This window comes from Pelodiscus sinensis, chromosome 10, assembly GCF_049634645.1.
Source record: "Pelodiscus sinensis isolate JC-2024 chromosome 10, ASM4963464v1, whole genome shotgun sequence".
Lineage (NCBI taxonomy): Eukaryota > Metazoa > Chordata > Testudines > Trionychidae > Pelodiscus > Pelodiscus sinensis.
Window position 1 is genome coordinate 5039130 of NC_134720.1, and position 18055 is coordinate 5057184.

The 18055-nt window shown below is 49.7% G+C and overlaps 1 protein-coding gene across 14 annotated transcripts in view; it reads left to right on the forward strand.

The window, feature by feature from the left end:
• The window catches only part of NEU2 (neuraminidase 2), a 132715-nt gene that overhangs the window by 103495 nt on the left and 11165 nt on the right, over positions 1-18055 (forward strand). For 10 of the 14 annotated variants that reach the window (XM_075937395.1, XM_075937393.1, XM_075937397.1 and 7 more), the window contains 3 exons: positions 738-846; positions 11613-11687; positions 16411-16612. In XM_075937395.1, the coding sequence (XP_075793510.1) occupies positions 11680-11687; positions 16411-16612 (210 nt within the window). In that variant the 5' untranslated portion in view covers positions 738-846; positions 11613-11679. Of the gene's footprint in view, positions 1-737; positions 847-11284; positions 11481-11551; positions 11688-16410; positions 16613-18055 lie in introns of those variants that run through there. The other 4 variants (XR_012906184.1, XM_006123671.3, XM_075937403.1 and 1 more) reach the window with 3 other exon arrangements.

Below are 18055 nucleotides of genomic sequence, written 5' to 3' on the forward strand. Positions count from 1 at the left end.
AGCCTCTTGGTCAGCAATTGGCGTATCTCTGTTTACAGCCATTCACGGTCACAGCAGCCTGCATGTCCTGAGCCTCCTGCTCCAAGGCTTTTACTGCTCTGTATGCCCTGCATGCTCCAGGCAAGCAAAGATGGATGTTACAGGGGGGTTCCTATCTGGCTACAGGGGATGGGGGGAGCGTGAAAAATTTCCTCCCACCCCGTCAGGAGCTTCTAAGTGCCATGCACTCCTTGCAAGTCAGGGACAAGTCAGGAGGAGACTTCGCACACTTCCCCCCCCCACCCCAGGCTCTGACTGGTCTGGAAGTGGAGTGGGGGTGGGGGTTCTTGCTCCCTCCCTCTGGCACACGGCACTCTAAGCATCCATGCGCCCCCATCTCTAGGCCCTGATTGGCGTGGGGCAGGAGAGCAGCAGGGCTACTGCAGGCCAGATCAACCCACTTGGCAAGCCAGAGCCGGCTACGGAGGTGCTTTTGCTCACCCCTGGTCTAAACTGACAGCATGCAAGATTGTGATCGGGCCCCCAGGCACAAGGTAATGGGAGGTATCTAGGTATCATCAGAGGGTGGCAACCTGATACGTCAGGAGTGATTTGTACCTTGTTTGTACCTGTGTTTAGAAATGTAGCCCCTTTGCTCTGCTTGTCTCAGCCTTTATATCATCAGTCACCTCCTCTAAGATAACATTTGACTTCATCTGCTGCCGTGCCACCCTGTGACCTCCCTTTTCTACTTGCAGTCTGCTGACAGCTATGTCACCGCTGAAGCCCTCTTCTAGCTCCCCTGCAGTTCCTGAGACTCAGTCCCTGACTCCACTCCTGGGGGTGCTGTGTCAGCTGCAGCCTGAGGTAACGTCTCAATCTGCTTCTAATTATTTGCCCTGTGGCTTGCTCTGTCTGTCGGCTCCACCAATGGAGAGGGGAACTGATGCTCCATCCTCCTCTAACGCGACCCGCTCTCCCTCACAATCTGTGTCACCATCTGAACCTCTCTGCTTGCTCTTTCTCTCCGGGAGTTTGTGGCAGCAGGCATTTGTGTAGACAGGGCCGTCCTTAGGCACATGCAGCTGTGCAGGCAGCATTACATTTCAAGCAACACCCCCAAAATGGAATGCAAAGAAAGCAGGTGAGAGCGGGGTCGGGTCAGCCGAATGCATTGGCGTGGCACATGCTGAGGGAGGGTACTGCTGTGCTGGCTCCCTCTGAAAAGCGCTGGGTGGGGCAACTCTTCTGTGAGTCTCCCCCTGCCTCCGTGATGAGGTTACTTGGGCCAGACAGTGCCCGCTTCAGTGGAACCCTTTTTTTGCTACCTCTTCTGCGTTGTAAGTGACACAGTGATGATGTTCTTCTCCTCAACCCTGCAAGAGCACTCCACTGGCTGGAAGTGGGGAACTGGTGCTCTAGCTGGCTGCCTGCCTGTTGAGTAAGTGAAAGTAAAAGCAAAGTGACTCAGTTTCTGGGCAGCCGGCCAAAATGCCTCCATCCATCGGCTCTGAGTGACTGCATGGGCTACAGGCTGCCCAGAAAGCAGATCAGGGCAGAGCTTGCATCGGCAGTGGGTGTGGGAGTTCTTTTCCCTGCAAAATGGCACCCTACCGAACTTCTGATCAGATCAACTGGTGAGCCTTTAACCCACATTATCCAAATTAATAATATTCACCTGCTAACAAAGAGAAACATATTTATTTAGTAAAAGATTTATCTGCCATAGCTCAGGTCCTTAACTCAAATATGTTTAGGTTTTCTTCCTTTAAATCAGTGGTCTGGGGTGGGGCTCGGAACGAGAGGTTCAGTATGAAGGTACCCCAGGGGGACAGGACAGCCCCAGCCCTCTCACTGCAGCAGCCTGGGGCCAGGTGAGAAGCACCTGTTTGTGGCTGCTGCAGCTAGCACCGCCGGGGAGGGGCACATGTCCCCCAGCTGATGGACAGACAGACTGACAGATACACAAACACTCTGAAATACATAGTAGATAGCTATGCTTTCTCCACACCGCCCCCTGCTGGCCCAGTGGGGTTACAGCTGTCCCACTCCCCGTCTTTGGCCCCTCGCTGGCCCCTGTAGTCATTCTACGGTAGAACTCCCTCATAGCAGACCCGCACCTTTCGATTTTATGAGAAACAATTGAATACCAGGCCCATCCCATTTGCTTGGCACAACCAAACCCTGACCTTGCTTTAAGCGATAAGAGGAAGCTGCCTACTGAATTTAGAGGTCCTAGCTCTCACCGTTTAGGAGGAGCTCTTGAACAGACACACAGATTCCCAAGGTGAAATATTTGTTCTTTGGGCTCTATAAGGATCTCATGCTAGTCAGATCAGTGCTCCATACAGATTGTGTAGCATCGTCCCTAGGGGGATGCAGGGCTGTGGATAATCCCCCTGTGCCCCAGGCCCTGCCTCTGCTCTGTCTCTTCCCTCCCCTGCTCCTATTTGCATTGCTTCTGCTTCACCTCTTCCCCAAAACCCCTCCCCTGCTCCTTCCCTGCCTCACCTCTTCCTACCATACAGTGCCCCCTCCCCACTCCCAATCCATCCCTTCTCTCAGGCCCCCTCCCCAAGTGACAGAGGCAGTGAGATCAGAAGTGGGCCTGCCCCCTGCTGCCCCCTGCTAATTCCTGAGGCCGCCCTTCACCCCACACCTCTGCATCCCCCTGAAGCACTGGGCCCCCCAAAGCGTGGGGCCCTGGGAAGTTGCCTTGAACCCTATGGCTCTGGGACTGTCAGGGTGACGCTACCGTTGCCTGTGGGAGGTGCTCATGCAGGAAGGCCCCTCCCATTTGTTTCTTGTGTTCCTGCCGTTTGGAAGGGGGATGATGAGCCTGCTGCAGCTGGAGGCCGGCAAAGGCGCACTTGTGTGAGAGATCTGGGGGGCTGTTGAAATAAAGGCTTCCAGCTCCCACTTCATTCCCCTTACTCTGCTATTCTGCCTGAAGGCACCTGCAGTAGGAAGGGCCAGTCCCTCGTAGGCACGGACTGGGGGACAAAGTGCGCGAGGAGCTATGGCATCTCCTCACCCGCTCAAAGCAATCTTTACTGTCCCGCCCTGCTCCTCTTCCCAAGCTGCAGAGTAACTGACAGGCTGGGCTGTAGTGGCTACTAAGTGAGACGTTTTCGCTTGCTGATAAGAGATTGCCACTTGGCAGGTTTATTTTCAGATCCAGGCCAGAGGCCAAAGTGCCCTTTTGTGGCCAACAACCTATTACTAAGGCTTGGAGCTCCCTGGTTCAGCACCCTTGGGACCTGACTGGTCCAGGATAAGGGATTTTTCCGGACCCAGGGGAGGTCATTTCAGTCCTCTCCTCCCCCCCGGTTTCCTGGCTCCCCCTGCAGCCCAGCTGAACTGTGCATGAGCTCATGGCCCCACTCCAGCCCAAATAAGCTGTGCACCAGCTTCTGGCGCTTCTCCCTCCCAACCCCCAGCACAGCTGAACTGTGTGCTGTCTCCCTTCTCACAGCCCAACTGAAGCGTGTGCAGGCTCCCAGGCCCCCACCCCCTGCAGCGCACCGGGACTCTCTGATCCTGGAACATCCGTGGTCATGCCGGACCACAGATGTAGCTGGACCAGAGAATGCCAGATTGTAGAGGTGCAGCCTATATTGCCTATTCAGTTTGCATCCATTTTTAGACTCTAGCAAAATTCTTTGGTTGGGAATCTGCCCTTCAGTTAACCTTTTTTATCAAATAATATTAGGAAATGCTTTGTGTTCCATGGCATGTGGGAATCTTTTGGGGCTTTTCTCGTCTGTCCACACTATGCCCTGTAGCCACTGAGAGCAAATGAAATTATCTTGTTGGAAAACCATGCTGGGTGTGTTCTCTTGTCTCACAGGGGGAGCCGTGTTAGTCTGTATCTGCAAAAACAATGAGGAGTTCTGGGGCACCTTAAAGACCATGGGTATGTCTACACTACAACGTTAATTCGAACTAACTTAGTTCGAATTAGTTAATTCGAACTAAGCTAATTCGAACTAACGGATCCAGACTAAAAAACTAGTTCGAATTAGCGTTTTGCTAATTCAAACTAGCATGTCCACATTAAGTGGGCCCTGAACCGGGGTTAAGGAGGGCCGGAAGCAGTGCCGGCAGGGCATCAGAGGAGGACCTAGAGCGTGGAGATGCTGTCTCAGGCTAGCCGAGGGCTGTGCTTAAAGGGTCCCGACCCCCACCCCGGACAGACAGTTCTCAGGGGTGCCCCGCTTGCAAAGCAGTCCTGGCTTGGAGTGCCCTGAATGCCCACACTCGGCACATCACACCACTCGCCATCAGCCCGGCTGCACTTGCTGCAGGCTGCCATCTGGGGAGAGGGGGCAATTGGGGGGCTGCAGGAGAGCTTCCACCCCCAGAAGCCTGCAGAGCCAGCCCAGTCCTCCCCATCGGGGGCTCGTGCCCCATTCCTCCCTCACCTCCTTCCACTTACCCTTCCCTAGCCCCTCTTCTTGATGTACAAAATAAAGATAACGTGTCTGACCCAGGATGGCCATTGTAAGCTCAGGGCTCAGGGTCGGGGGTCTCAGTGGACCCCCTTGATTTTCTTGCACACCTGCTCCTGGGTGGCCAGGCTGGCAGCTCTCCTGCCCTAGCCGGCCACTTTCCTGTGCCTAGTGCGGAGATCGTGGACGAGGTCCACGATGTCCGCACTAGCCCAGGCGGGTGCCCGCCTCTTGCGGTCCCGGGCAAGCTCCCGGGAGCGCCAGCCTGGTCCCGGGAAGAGGGGGAGGGCTGGGGGGCATCGGGTGGGTGGCTCGATCCATGCCAGGTGCAGGGTCTGCTGGCTGGGTGCTGGCAGGCGTGCACCTGGCACGGGCACCGTAGCCAGCCCGTGGCCCTTTAAGGGGTCCGGGATCGGGAGGGGGGCAGACGAGTTTCCCTGGTGTTGGCCAGAATGGCCACCAGGGAAACCTGGGGAGGGCTAGCCTCCCACTAGTTCGAATTAAGAGGCTACACACCCCTTAATTCGAACTAGCTAGTTCAAACTAGGCTTAATTCTCATGGAATGAGGATTACCTAGTTCGAACTAAGCGCTCCGTTAGTTCGAATTAAATTCGAACTAACGGAGCGCTAGTGTAGCGCCTATGAAAGTTAGTTCGAACTAACGGACGTTAGTTCGAACTAACTTTGTAGTGTAGACATACCCTAACAGATTTATTTGGGTATAAGTTTTTGTAGGTAAAAAGTGTTTTTGTAGGTGCCACAGGACTCCTTGTTTTGTTCTCTTGGAGTGACCGACTGCAGGATGCTTTGAGCCGTAATGCAAACAGCACTGATCCAGTGCACCAGGTGACTCCAATATGAGAATAGGAGTTCAGGTTCCAATGCGCCTGCAGGTGGTTACACATTCACAAATCACAATGGCAGCTGCTGGCACCTGCTGTTCTTGTGTAACCCTTCTGCCAGGAGAAGCCAGCAGCAGCTAGGGCCAGACTGAATCTCTAGGGGTTCCTCCCCATCCAACCAACAGAGGACTGGCTTGAGCCCCCACCCAGTTGGCTGGGAAATACACACAACTCCCTGAGCATCAGTGGCAGATTTACCATTGGGCTAATGGTTCTCTGGTCCCAGGCCCAAGCTCAGAAGGACCCCATTTGATGATGGGGGAAAAAATCAAATACTGGAGCCACTGTAATTTGTTGTAGAAAAAGCAGGATACAATTGTACAACAAATGCTGGCCATTATCAGTTTGGGGCGTTTTTTTGTTTTGTTTTCTTCTTTTAAAAGAAGATCATAATATTGCATTGGTGATTTTCCCACAGAAATAAGGAGCGGAATAGAAGAGCAACAAAAGTTGAGGCACCTCAACATTTCCCCATTATGTGGGCCACTCTGACAGTATGGATTCAGATATCCTCCAAGCACACAAACTGAAAGTTGTTCCACTTTACTGGGTGCTGGGGAAGGGGTTTGTCAGAACTCATCAAGTATCTGCTGGCTGTGGAACTTTATTGAGCTACGATCATGACCACACACAGTGACTGGTGAAATTGGGTGGTCCTGGAGATATGGTTATAGAATGTCTGGATAAAGAAGGAGATAAATCTGTGGGGACTTTCTCCTGATCACTATTTTATGTCTACACTTCCATAACTTTACAAAGATGATAGCCAATGGCTCAGATACCTCTGTTATCAATTCCTTGAGTATTCTAGAAATTTCATAGGGTATGTCTACACTTGCACGCTCTTTCGAGAGAGGGATGCAAATGAAGACATTCAAAATTGCAAATGAAGCCAGGATTTAAATATCCCATGCTTCATTTGCATATTCACATTATGGCACTATTTCGAAATAGTGCAGTTTCGAAATAACAGATGCTGTTAAGATGCGGTTATTTCAAGAGAAAACTCTTCTCTCGAAATAACTGGTAAACCTCATTGTATGAGGAATAAGGGTTATTTCAACAGAGGGGTTTTCTCTCAAAATAACCGCCTCTTAACAGCATCTGTTATTTCGAAATAGTGCTATTTTGAAATAGCTCCATAACATGAATATGCAAATGAAGCATGGGATATATAAATGTCTTAGTTGACTATATACAAATGCAAAAAGTATGGGGAATAAGCAGGAAGAGTTTGAAATAATAGTAAATAAACACAGCTATGATAATGGTTGGTATCAGAGACTTGGTTGAATAATGCATGTGATTGGAATATTGGTATAGACGGGTACAGCTTTGAATAGGAAGGACAGGCAGGGAAAAAAGGAGAAGGTGTTGCCTTATATATTAAAAATGTATACACTTGGATTGAGGTGGAGATGGACATAGAAGACAGACTTGTTGAGAGTCTCTGGGTAAGGTTAAAGGGGTGAAAAACAAGGGTTACATCATGCTAGGGGGTCTATTACAGACCACCGAACCAGGAAGAAGAAGTAGATCAGGCAGACATCTATTGGGAAAATAACATGGCAGAACACAGATTATCCAGCAAGTTCTTGGAATGTATTGGTGACAATTTTTTTTATTTCAGAAGGTGGACAAAGCTACTGAGGGGAGGCTGTTCAAGGTTTGATTTTGGCTTAAGAATTTGAGCTTGGACAGCAGCTTGGGTGAAAGTGATCTGAAATGATAGAGTTCATGATTCAAAAAGATGTAGGAGTGAGGGCAGCAAAATGGATTTAAAAAAGGCAGATGTTAGCAAACTCAGGCAGCTGATAGCTGAAGCAAGACTAAGAGGAAAAACAATTGAAGGCAGTTGGCAGTTTTTCAAAGGAACGTTATTAAGGGCCCAAAAGCACACTATACTCCTGCATAGAAAAGACAGGAAATATGGCACGAGACCATCTTGGCTCATCCAGGAGATCCTGAATGATCAAAAAAGAGTCCTATAAAATATATATTCTGTCAAATCACGAAGGATGAATATAAACAAGTGTATAGGGCAAAAATTAGAAAGGCCCAGATGCAAAATGAGCTCAATCTAGCTAGAGACATAAAGGTTAACAAGAAAACATTCTACAAATACATTAGAAGCCAGAAGAAAACTAAGGACAGGGCAGGCTTATTGCTCAGTGAAGAGGGAAGAAGAACAACAGAAAATGTGGAAATGGCAAACCGTGCTTAATGACAGCTTTGTTTTCGTTTTTGCCAAGAAAGTTGGTGTTTATTGGAGGCCTACAATAGTAAATGATGGAGAAAAGGAGGTAGCTTCAGAAGTTAAAAGAGGAAAAGAAAAAGTTAAAATGTACTTAGAAAAATTAGTCTTCAGGTCACCAGGGCCTGATGAAATGCATCCTAGAATATTCAGGAAGCTGATTGAAGAGGTGTCTGAGCCATTATCTTTGAAAAGTCATGGAAGATGGGAGAGATTCCAGCAGACTGGAAAGGGGCATATATAGTGCCCACCTATAACAAGAAAAATAAGAACAACCCAGGAAACTACAGAGATAATGGAGCAAATAATTAAGGAATCCATCTGCAAACATCCAGAAGATAATAAGGTGATAGGTAACAGCCAGCAGGGTTTTGTAAAGGACAAATTGTGTGAAACTAACCTGATAGCCTAATTTAATAGGATAACAAGCCTTATGGATAAGGGGAAGCAGTAGATATGGTGTATCTACACTTTAGTAAAGCATTTGATATGGTCTCCCATGACCTCCTTATCAATAAACTAAGGAAATACAGTAGAGATGGGACTATTATAATGTGGGTGCATAAATGCACTCTATTCTTCCTTTTCCTTAGTTAGCTCTCAAATTAACACTTTTATTCCTACCACTTGATTAATTTTTTTTCTGTCTTAATCTTTTCCCAATCGGTCAGTCTCTTTTACAGTTCCCTATTTAGTTTCCCCATTTGTTCCAACAAAGCTTGTATTATCTGTGCCTGCCTCACATCCCTCTCCACATTTTCCTGGCAAGGTTTAGAATTCTCTTGAAAAGTTTGTAGCTCTGCACATATTTCCTTCTTACATGCAATTGCCTGTTTTACAGTCTGTCACAACAGCCACACCACAACCATTTGCTTTTCACTGGAATTAGGCTTGTGCAGCTGCATATATTTGATATTTCTTAAACAGGTCTCCTAGGGTATCAGTTGTTGTATCAGTTTCCATTGCACCCTGCATTCAAGGGCATGTCCCAAATCTCCTTCCCCAACAGAGAGGGTCTTTAACTTTAGTCCACAGGGGTGCCTTCACCACCCCTTTACTTTTACTCTTCAACAGTGTTCTAAACATTGTTACAAGAACATTGTGTGGTATCTCTTTGCACGCTCTTTCTCACTGGCATTTACTGTAACTGGTACTCCACATGGTATCTCCCTGCGCATTTTTTTTCCTTCACTAATTCCACAAAATAAGGAATCACCCTTATTCAATTTTAATAAGGACTTTCCCAACACTGTAAGTCCCTGTTTCAAATCTCTTACTCCTTGATAGTCCTCACCCCTGCAATTCAACACAAGGCCATGTCTAGATTGCAGCGCATCCTGGAAAAGCACTGCCACATCCAAGGAATGTGTCCACTTTTCTGAAAATAAATTCGGAAAAACAGATGTGTTCTTTCACCATCCCTGTAAACCTCGTTTTATGAGGAAGAAGGGATGGCTTGAAAGAGCAAGTTTTTTCCAAATTTGTCACCATGTAGTTTCGTAGATGTGTCAAATTTCGGAAAAGCCTCTTCCAACAGAAAAGCAGAAAAAGATATGCAAATTGCAGTTCAAAATTTGCATATCTTTTTCCGACTTTTCTTTGTAGTGTAGATGTAGCCTAAGTGTTAGATCCCCAGCAGGGGTGTCTCTATGGGATTCAGGAACACGCCGATACTGGTTAGAAAGTTGGTATATTATATGTTAAATACTCTTTATTGCTGACGGAATGACCCTCATTCACTCCACATTCATACCCCAATCATACTCATAGTATGTAGTCAGAAATCCTGGTGGTTCAGGGCTCTGGATTGATAGATTCCTATTTGTAATCGTGTGATGTATGTATAATACACTTCATGACGTGATTAGTCTTTTGTCTCTATTGTCCGGGCCTTCACCAAAATGTCAAAGAAAATAGTCTTGGGCAAGCCACTGTGATCTAAGTTGTGCCATTTCCTTCAGTACTTATACATGTTTATCACCGTGTCACTTGATGTTTTTTATCTGCTGATTCATCCTATTTTCCAGGGAGATAACAAAAGTTGTTTGTGTACAAATAGCTCTTGATCACTTGAAACCTTAGTCTTCATTTCAGTTGCCAACGTACGATGCATGTACTCATGTTCAAATAAATTTCAGCCACACTAGGCCCATGGCCCATAGCATTTTATGTGGATATCTATTATGTACTTTAGAGAATTTGTGTGTGTCTCAAAGAACTCCTCGTAAATGGTAAGAGCTAAGACCATCAAATTTGGTATACAGCTTCCACGTATCATAACTTACAGCAACGTAAGGGTTCGGTTATGCCAGGAAAAAGGGATGTGCCTAGAATGGGATTGCTTCTCATAAAACCAAACAGAAAAGAAATGGACTCACCAAATCAAGCAATGCCTCAAAACTGACATAACTCAGCAAATATTTAAAAAGACTGAACTGAGTCAGAGTAATAGGATGAACCTGGAAGATGAAATGGAGAAATGTGGAGTAGGCTCTGTTTTGGCATAGCTAAATCAATGCTTAAGGTTTGAAAGCTAGAAGAAAGTGTTATTTCAAACCACATTGATTATAGTCCTTTTTTGTTAAAACTGTGGAGGCAGGAAAAAGGGAATAAGGGAATTTGTGTGCAGCCATCTTAGTCTTGTTAGCAAGAGAGCAAGAGTAAGGCAAATTCTGATTCTTGACAATGCGAGAGCTGTAATAAGACGCTGCCTTCGCCTCTCGCCTCCATAGGGAGATAAGGATAGAATGCTGACTCTGGCAGGGACCTTGAGATAAGGAGCATCTGGGTGGAACTAAAATAACTGTTAGCCATTGGTGTTTGTAATGGGAAGGAGACTAATTGTTATTGTTATTATATCTAATGGACAGTATATAAACTGCTTCATAGTTGCTTGTATTCAAAGATCTGCCCCTCCTCCCGTCCAAAGCAGTTTTTCCCTTGCTGCAGCTCGTGATAAAACTGCCTCTGACTACTTGTTGCTTACAAACGCAGAGTGAGGACAATGTTTTCTTCCACAAAACACAGCAAATGGTAAGGCAACGTCTACATTGGCCCCTATTCCGTAATAGGGATGCTAATGTAGCACTTGGGAACAGGCAAATCCGCGGGGGATTTAAATATCCCCCGCGGGATTTGCATTTTCATGGCTGCCGCTTTTTTCCGGCTTGTAGATAAGCCGGAGAAAAGCGCCAGTCTGGACGCGATCCTCCGGAAAATAAGCTCTTGAAAGTGGAAATAAGAGATCCTCCGGAAAAGAGCTTATTTTCCGGAGGATCGCGTCCAGACTGGCGCTTTTCTCCGGCTTATCTACAAGCCGGAAAAAAGCGGCAGCCATGAAAATGCAAATCCCGCGGGGGATATTTAAATCCTCCGCGGATTTGCCTATTCCCAAGTGCTACATTAGCATCCCTATTACGGAATAGGGGCCAATGTAGATGTAGCCTAAGAGTTTACAGGGATGATGAAATCATACACTAAAAAGTGAAATGGAAAATTTTTAAACAATCCCTTTTTTAAAGAAATCAAAAAATAAAAATGTACTTCATAAAAATAATACAATTTTTGAAAAAAAACAGTTGTTTAAATAAAACATCACCTTTTCCTTTTATGTTCTAAAAATAAAAAACCCTTATTTGAGTTAAGGACCTGAGCAATGGCAGGTAAATATCCTAATATCAATGATCTCTCTCTCTATTTTAGAGTGCATGGATCCTCTGAGATAACTCTTGACTCCACCTCCTGCTGTTTCACTCTGTGACCTCCCTTTTCTGCTTGCAGTCTGTTGGTGGCTACGTAAGTGCTGAAGCCCTCTTATAACTAACTCTCCTGCAGTTCCTGAGACTCAGTCCCTGACTCCACTCCTAAGGGTGCTGTGTTAGCTACAGCCTGAGGTAACGTCTCACCCTGCTTCTAATTATTAGCCCCCCAGCTTACTCTCTCTCTCTCTCTCTCTCTCTCTCAGCTCCACCAATGGAGATGGGATCCGATGCTCCATCCTCCTTTTTGCTTGCTCTTTCTCACAGGGAATTGTGGCAGGAGGCATTTCGTAGGCACACACGGCTGCACCTGCACCACTAAATTTGGAGCAACATGGCCAGGTAAGAGCAGAGTTAGTCGAGCCGAGTGAGGTGGCCTGGCGCATTCGGAGGGAGGGTGCTGCTGTGCTGGTGTCTCTCTGGGAAGGGCTGGGTGGGGCCACCCCTCGGTGAGTCTCCCCCTGCCATCAGGGTGAGGTGGGCCAGGCAGCGCCAACTTGGGTGGGACCCTGTTTTACTGGCTTTTCTGCATGGGAAGTAACATGGTGATGTTGTTCTTCTTCCCCGCCCCGCTATGTGGAGCCCCCCAGCCCCTGACTCCCTGCTTCCCGGCGCTGAGCGCAGTCCCCACCCCACACGGCGTCCCGCTGGCTGGACATGGGGAGCTTGTGCTCCAGCTGGCTGGCTGCTGAGGAATTGAAAGTGGCTTGTTTCCTAGGCAGCCAGCCCAAGTTCCTCCAGCCCTGTGCTCTGAGTGACCCATGGGCTGCAGGCTGCCTGGAAAGCAGATCAGAGCACAGCCTGCACTGGCAGTGGGAGGGGAGTTGCCCCATTCTGTGTCGGGCACCGTAAGTGCCGAGGCTGGCCCGTCTGCCGCCGGCGCTGTGTGCGCCTGGCCCCTCGCTATCGCATCGCACTTCCCAACTCCCGGATTCTTTCCTGCTGCCACCAGGGTCAGATTTTGAGCCATCCAGTGATCTGAGCTGCAGCCGCTCGCTCCTGCCAACAGCGTTTCCTCGCCTGCTCCCAGTCCCTGACACTGACCCGGTTCTTCCTTTATCTCTGACTCCTGCATCTTTGGCAGAGAGCGGATCGCTCCCCGACAGGCCCGGAGCCCATTGTTAACTCCGGCGCGGCTTTTCCTTTCCCCGCAGCTCGCTGGGCTTCCCCGAGTCACTCTAATTGCTTGTTCGATTTCATCCCTACAAAACCATGAGCGACAAGCAACATTCTCCCGCTTTTCCTTTCCCCGGCTCAGCCTCTTTCCTTCTGTTCTGCTCCCACATGCAACCCCGACTCACAAAACTCCATGGGTTGCTCTCTAACCCTTTTATGCCCAGGACAAACCAGGACAATGTCAGGACAAACCAGGATCCACTCTGCCTCTTCCCCAAGGTCCCACCCCTTCTCTCAGGTGCCTCCTACTCCATTCCCTCCTTTTTCCATCAGTTGCTCTCCCCCCCCCCCCCCACTCACTTTCACTAGGCTGGGACAGGGAGTGTGGGTTTCGGGCCAGGACCATGGGCTTTGTGAGCAGGAGGGGGTGAGAGATGCAAGCTCTGGGAGGTCACTGGGGTGCAGGGTGGGGCTCTAGGCTGAGGCAGTGAGTGGGGGTGTAGGAAGGGAGTACAGGGTGCTGGCTCTGGGATGGTGCTCCAGGCTGAGGCAGTGAGTTGGGGTGTAGTGGGGAGTACAGGGTGCTGGCTCTTGGAGGGGGCTCCAGGCTGAGGCTGTGTTGGGGTGTAGTGGGGGGTACAGGGTGCTGGCTCTGGGAGGGTGCTCCAGGCTTGGGCAGAGTATCGGAGTACAGGTGGGGGTGTACGGTGCTTAGCAAGCACCCCGGCCAAAGAGAAAACTCCTGAATGCTTGTGGGAAGCAGGGCTTTCATTTCCCCTCTCAGTGCCCCCTAGCAAGCAGGACACCTGTCCCCAGGCCAGAGGCCCAAGGGAAAAGGCAGTGTGAATGGGTGCGCCCCAGGGCTTGGTGGAGGAGTCGAATTGGTGGTGGGGACAGCAAAGAGTGGGAGGCAGCAACAGGAAAGGGGTGCAAGGGTAGAGGCAGAGAATGGAAATGAGAGGGATCCCAGGAGAAGGGGAAAGGAGAAGCAACAACTGAGGGATATGTGGGTGAGAGGCAGCAGGAGACAGAGGAGCCAGTAGCATCAATTCCACAGGGAAACCAGCTCTGCTGAAGCTGTGAAAGGAAGCGGGGAGGTCAGATGGGAAGGTGGATTGTGGGGCATGGGAGGTGAGGAGCCAGGCTGCTAGGGAAGAGGAAGGAGATGAAGAGGTAAGTGCTGGGACTGGAAGGAAAGCAGGGATCCCGTGGAACACAGGGATGGGCATGGGCTGGGAGAGGAAGGGAGGGAAATGTGGGGTTGGCTTCTTTTGCTGGGGCTACAGCCTGGGGCTTGTTTGGCCGGGGCTACAGCAGCATCCCAGCCTGTACTCTGAGGCTGTGTCCACACTGGGGAGGTTTGGCGACAAAAGTGCTGTCAACGTGCAAAAGTCGTCAAAAATGAAACCCAATCAAACTAGTTTTTCTGCCTCCCATTGTCGACATTTCATGGCCACATTGCTAGCGCCCCTACACACTGAACCCCTCCTCTCCAGCCCCACCCCAGAGCAGTGCTTCAAATAAAGCAGGGACATTTTCATTTTATTTTCAAAATAATACAAATGAATTGGGTTAGGGACACAAGCAAGACTGTGTAAGTCTTATAGGAAACTATGCGGTGAACACTCTGCTCTCTTTATCTCTAAAACAGGGTGTCACTTCATCAACATCAACAGGAAATAACACCCCCAAACCAGGTTTCACACTTCAAACAAGTCCCTAGAAAAAAATCTGAGGGACAGGGGCAAGTTCCCTTCTCTTCCTTTTTATGGCGACCATGTTCTGAGCCGATCGAGAGGTCTCTGTCCCCTCTCGGGACATCCCAAACAGCTGGGGTAAACTGAGGGCGGCAGTTCAGGGGAGCAGACTCGGGGAACTGAAGGGACTGGCAAGGCAGGGCGCTACCTCCAGCTTGGTGCAGCGTCCCTTATTTCTGTCCTGTTGGGGCTTTTTGATTCTTTCTTTGTGACACACCTCTTCAGTGTAAAAGGGAGTATGGACTTAGCTCTCCTACACCAACCTGCTGCGACGCCTCCTTTCTCTGTCTGTGTTCAAGGCTACAGCCCTGTGAAGGCATTAGCTCATCCCCATCACCCAGGTGAAAGGTCCCAAACAGACGTACACTAACTTAGCCCTAGCTCGGCCTTGCTCCTGTTGCATTCTGCACCAACACGTTCCATCCTCTGCGCACAGGAATTCAGAATGCTGCAAAGGTGTTTTGTCAAAATACCACGGCGTGGCCATGTGAGCTTCAGGTATTTTGGTGATTTATTTCAACACCCCATCAGCAACTGTGTCTGTAAGGGTATGTCTACACTGCATCCCTAGTTCGAACTAGGGGTGCAAATGGAGACAATCGAAGTAGTTAATGAAGCGGGGATTTAAATATCCCGCGCTCCATTAACATGATCTCGCCGGCGCGCTAGTTCGAATCACAGCTGATTCAAACCAGGAAGTGCGCGCTGGGACGCGTTAGTTCGGACTAAAGTCCTCATTTTTTGAGGAGTAACATTAGTTCGGACTAAGGGCTTTAGTCTGAACTAACGCGTCCCAGCGCGCACTTCCTGGTTCGAATCAGCTGTGATTCGAACTAGCGCGCCGGCAAGATCATGTTAATGGAGGGCGGGATATTTAAATCCCCGCTTCATTAACTACTTCGATTGTCTCCATTTGCATCCCTAGTTCGAACTAGGGATGCAGTGTAGACGTACCCTAACAGACAGACCCAAACAGTCTCCTGGGAGCAGAGAGTTAAAGAAACCCCTCTGACAGCCCAGATCGTGTTTGGCAGCCCCACTATGCTCCCCTCCACAAGCTCAGCCGGGAGCCAGGCACCCACAAGCCTCCCTCCACAGACCCCCCTGCAGGTCTCCATGCAGTCAATACATCCAGCCAGCCTCCTCCCCAGGGCCCAACCATGGCCCCCTCCAGACCAGATACCTGCACCCCTTTTCCCCCCAGAGCCCAGCTGTGGGGCCTCGTATACCTGAACCCTCTCCCCTCGGCCTTCCAAGAGCCCACGGATTCAGAGGGAGAAACAGCGTGATAACCAGTCCCAGGCTTGCCCTCTCCTTCCCTCAGGGCATGCGGGGAACTGCAGCTGCCAGGAACCCTCTGGCTCTCTCCCTCCTTCACCCCATCCCGGCCAGGGACTTCCCTGTGCAAGCTGGGCTCTGCCCTGTGCAGTGATAGCCGGCATTACTGCAGCCCATTTCTGGGGGTGGGGGGAACTCTGTGCACAGAACTTTAATGTCTGCAAAAAGGACAGGTTGGGGGAGAGTGGATTCCTCCCAAGGGGCTCCACCTGCATCCCCCCCTTAATGGGGTTAGGGACGAAAGAGGGGGCAGGAAGGAACGCACAGGCTGCCCACTCCTCCCTGCTAGGCTGTAGGTGGAGCAGGAGGTGTCCAAAAACAGGGAGGGCATGTGGCCCAGTAATAGGAAGAGAAGGAGGGAGCTGCAATAGACAGTCCTTGCCAGAGTGCAAGGGCTCTGGCTGGGGGTGCAGGCGCTGAGGTGGGACTGGGGATGAGGAATTGGGAGGCAGGAGAAGGGTGCAGGCTCTGGGCTGGGAGTTGGGGTGCAGGAGGGATAAAGGTCTGGGGTGGAGGTGTGGTTCAGGGCTTTGGGGAGAGGAGCAATCTGGGGGGTCAAAGTGGGGCAGAGGGTTGAGGCTCAGACTTACCTGGGTGGCTCCCTGCTGGGAATGGCCAGGAGGGGCTCCTCTTCTCCAGCTGCACCAACACCACGCTGGGACTGGCAAGGCAAGGCGCTACCTCCAGCTTGGTGCTGGGGCCATTGGGGAGGCTCCCCCCCCCATGCACGCCATCCCCAGCAACTCCAGCGCGTAGGGAGAGGCGTCTCTCTTGGCTGTGCTTAATAGGTAGCTGCCCAGCCCCTACAGCTTAAGGGGAAGGGAGATCATACCCATTTCCTGCTGTTCCGACAGCCCGATGCCTTTCCCTTTCAACCTGCGAGAAAATATGTTCCAAGAGGAACAGCCGCACTATCGAATCCCAGCCCTGCTCTACATTCAGAAGTCCCACACCATCCTGGCTTTCGCCGAGCAGCGGGGGGGTGAGAAGGATGAAAGCGCCAAGCTGATAGTCATGCACAGAGGCACGTACAATGAGACTACGCACGCCGTTCAGGTAATGCACCTTTCACGGAAGTGACTTTCGTTGCTTCACTTATTCGTGGGGCAGTAACCTGGGTGTGGGGTTGGGACAAGAGCCAAAAAGATGTGTGGGCAATATAGGCTTACTAGGGCATCCCTACTGTGTGCAGGGAGCCAGGCAGGGAGCCAGCAGCAGAGGGTCACTGGCACGGATCCAGAGACCAAAGACAGAAAGAGGTGGGCTGGGAGGTGAGCCGTGTGGGAAGGGCACCTGCTCATTCTAGCTAGACAAACTTCTAGTTCACCAATTGTTGAAAATTGCTCCACCCGACAAAATGTTTGTCCGGTTCATGTGTGAAACATGTCTGCTAACTTAATAATTCACCCGCTAATGAGGGCTGGGCTGGCAGGCAGCTGGGGGTCCTCGATTCTCCATCCATTTGTAATAACTTCTAACAATTGCAAACGTTTTACAATACAGTGTCTGTGGCCTCCTACCCCTCTCCTCTGAGCCTCCACATGCGGCTTGCTGTCTTAGCTCACTGGACTGCCACCTCTCGTCCTTTGCAGAGCCCTACAAAAGAAGGTGCCAACCCCTTTGAATGGATGGGGTGATGATCCCTTAGAAATCTTAGACCTAGTGTGCGAGTCCCCAGGGGTCCACAAACCACAGGTTGAAATCGCTGTGTGAGATGGTACATTGTTCAGGACCAATCACTGTCTCTGCCTATCACAACTGAGGTCTCAGAGCAGTCCGGCTAGATACATATTCAATAACAATGGCTCATTAACCACCTATAATTCTGTGAAATGGGGTTCAGCTGGTCAGAAAGGGACTTGGTACCTTGTCTGCATGCTGAGGTTTATTAAATAAAAGCTATACAGATGTTGGTTAGAAATTTGAAGTAGAGACAAGGATTAAAAATGATCAATCAGCAAATCAGGACTTAAGCATCCATCTGAATAACTCAAATAGCTTCTCTGGCCATCCCATTCCCAGCCAGAAGGCTGCACTTCGGCCTCCTCTAGTTGCTGTGCAGCTGGTACAGTCTCTTCTAACTCTCCTATTCCATGGTTCCCTGGCTGTGCTGTGAGCTATTAAATTTCAGCCAAGCACAAGGGAGTTAGGACCTGTGGGGTCTGGACCAGAGCTCCGCTTCTCACTTGCCGTCTCGTTCAGGTGAGTCACTAATCCAATGTTGCAAACGTGGGAGACTAAAGCCAGGTGCCTGGTTTCATAATGAGGCATGTATGGGGGCTTCATACCTGTGAAAATCAGTCTTCTGATTTAGCTTTCTGAGTAACACAGCAAGTCAGTGGCAGCTCTGGGACATAAACCTTCGACTTCCGGTGCCCTATTCTCATCACTCAATTGGATTCGCTGCTGCTTATTTCTGGCCTGCATGTGTAATATAAGTATCCGTCCTGTGTAACATGGATTTATTTTAATACTATGTTTATTTTAATATTGTGTGGC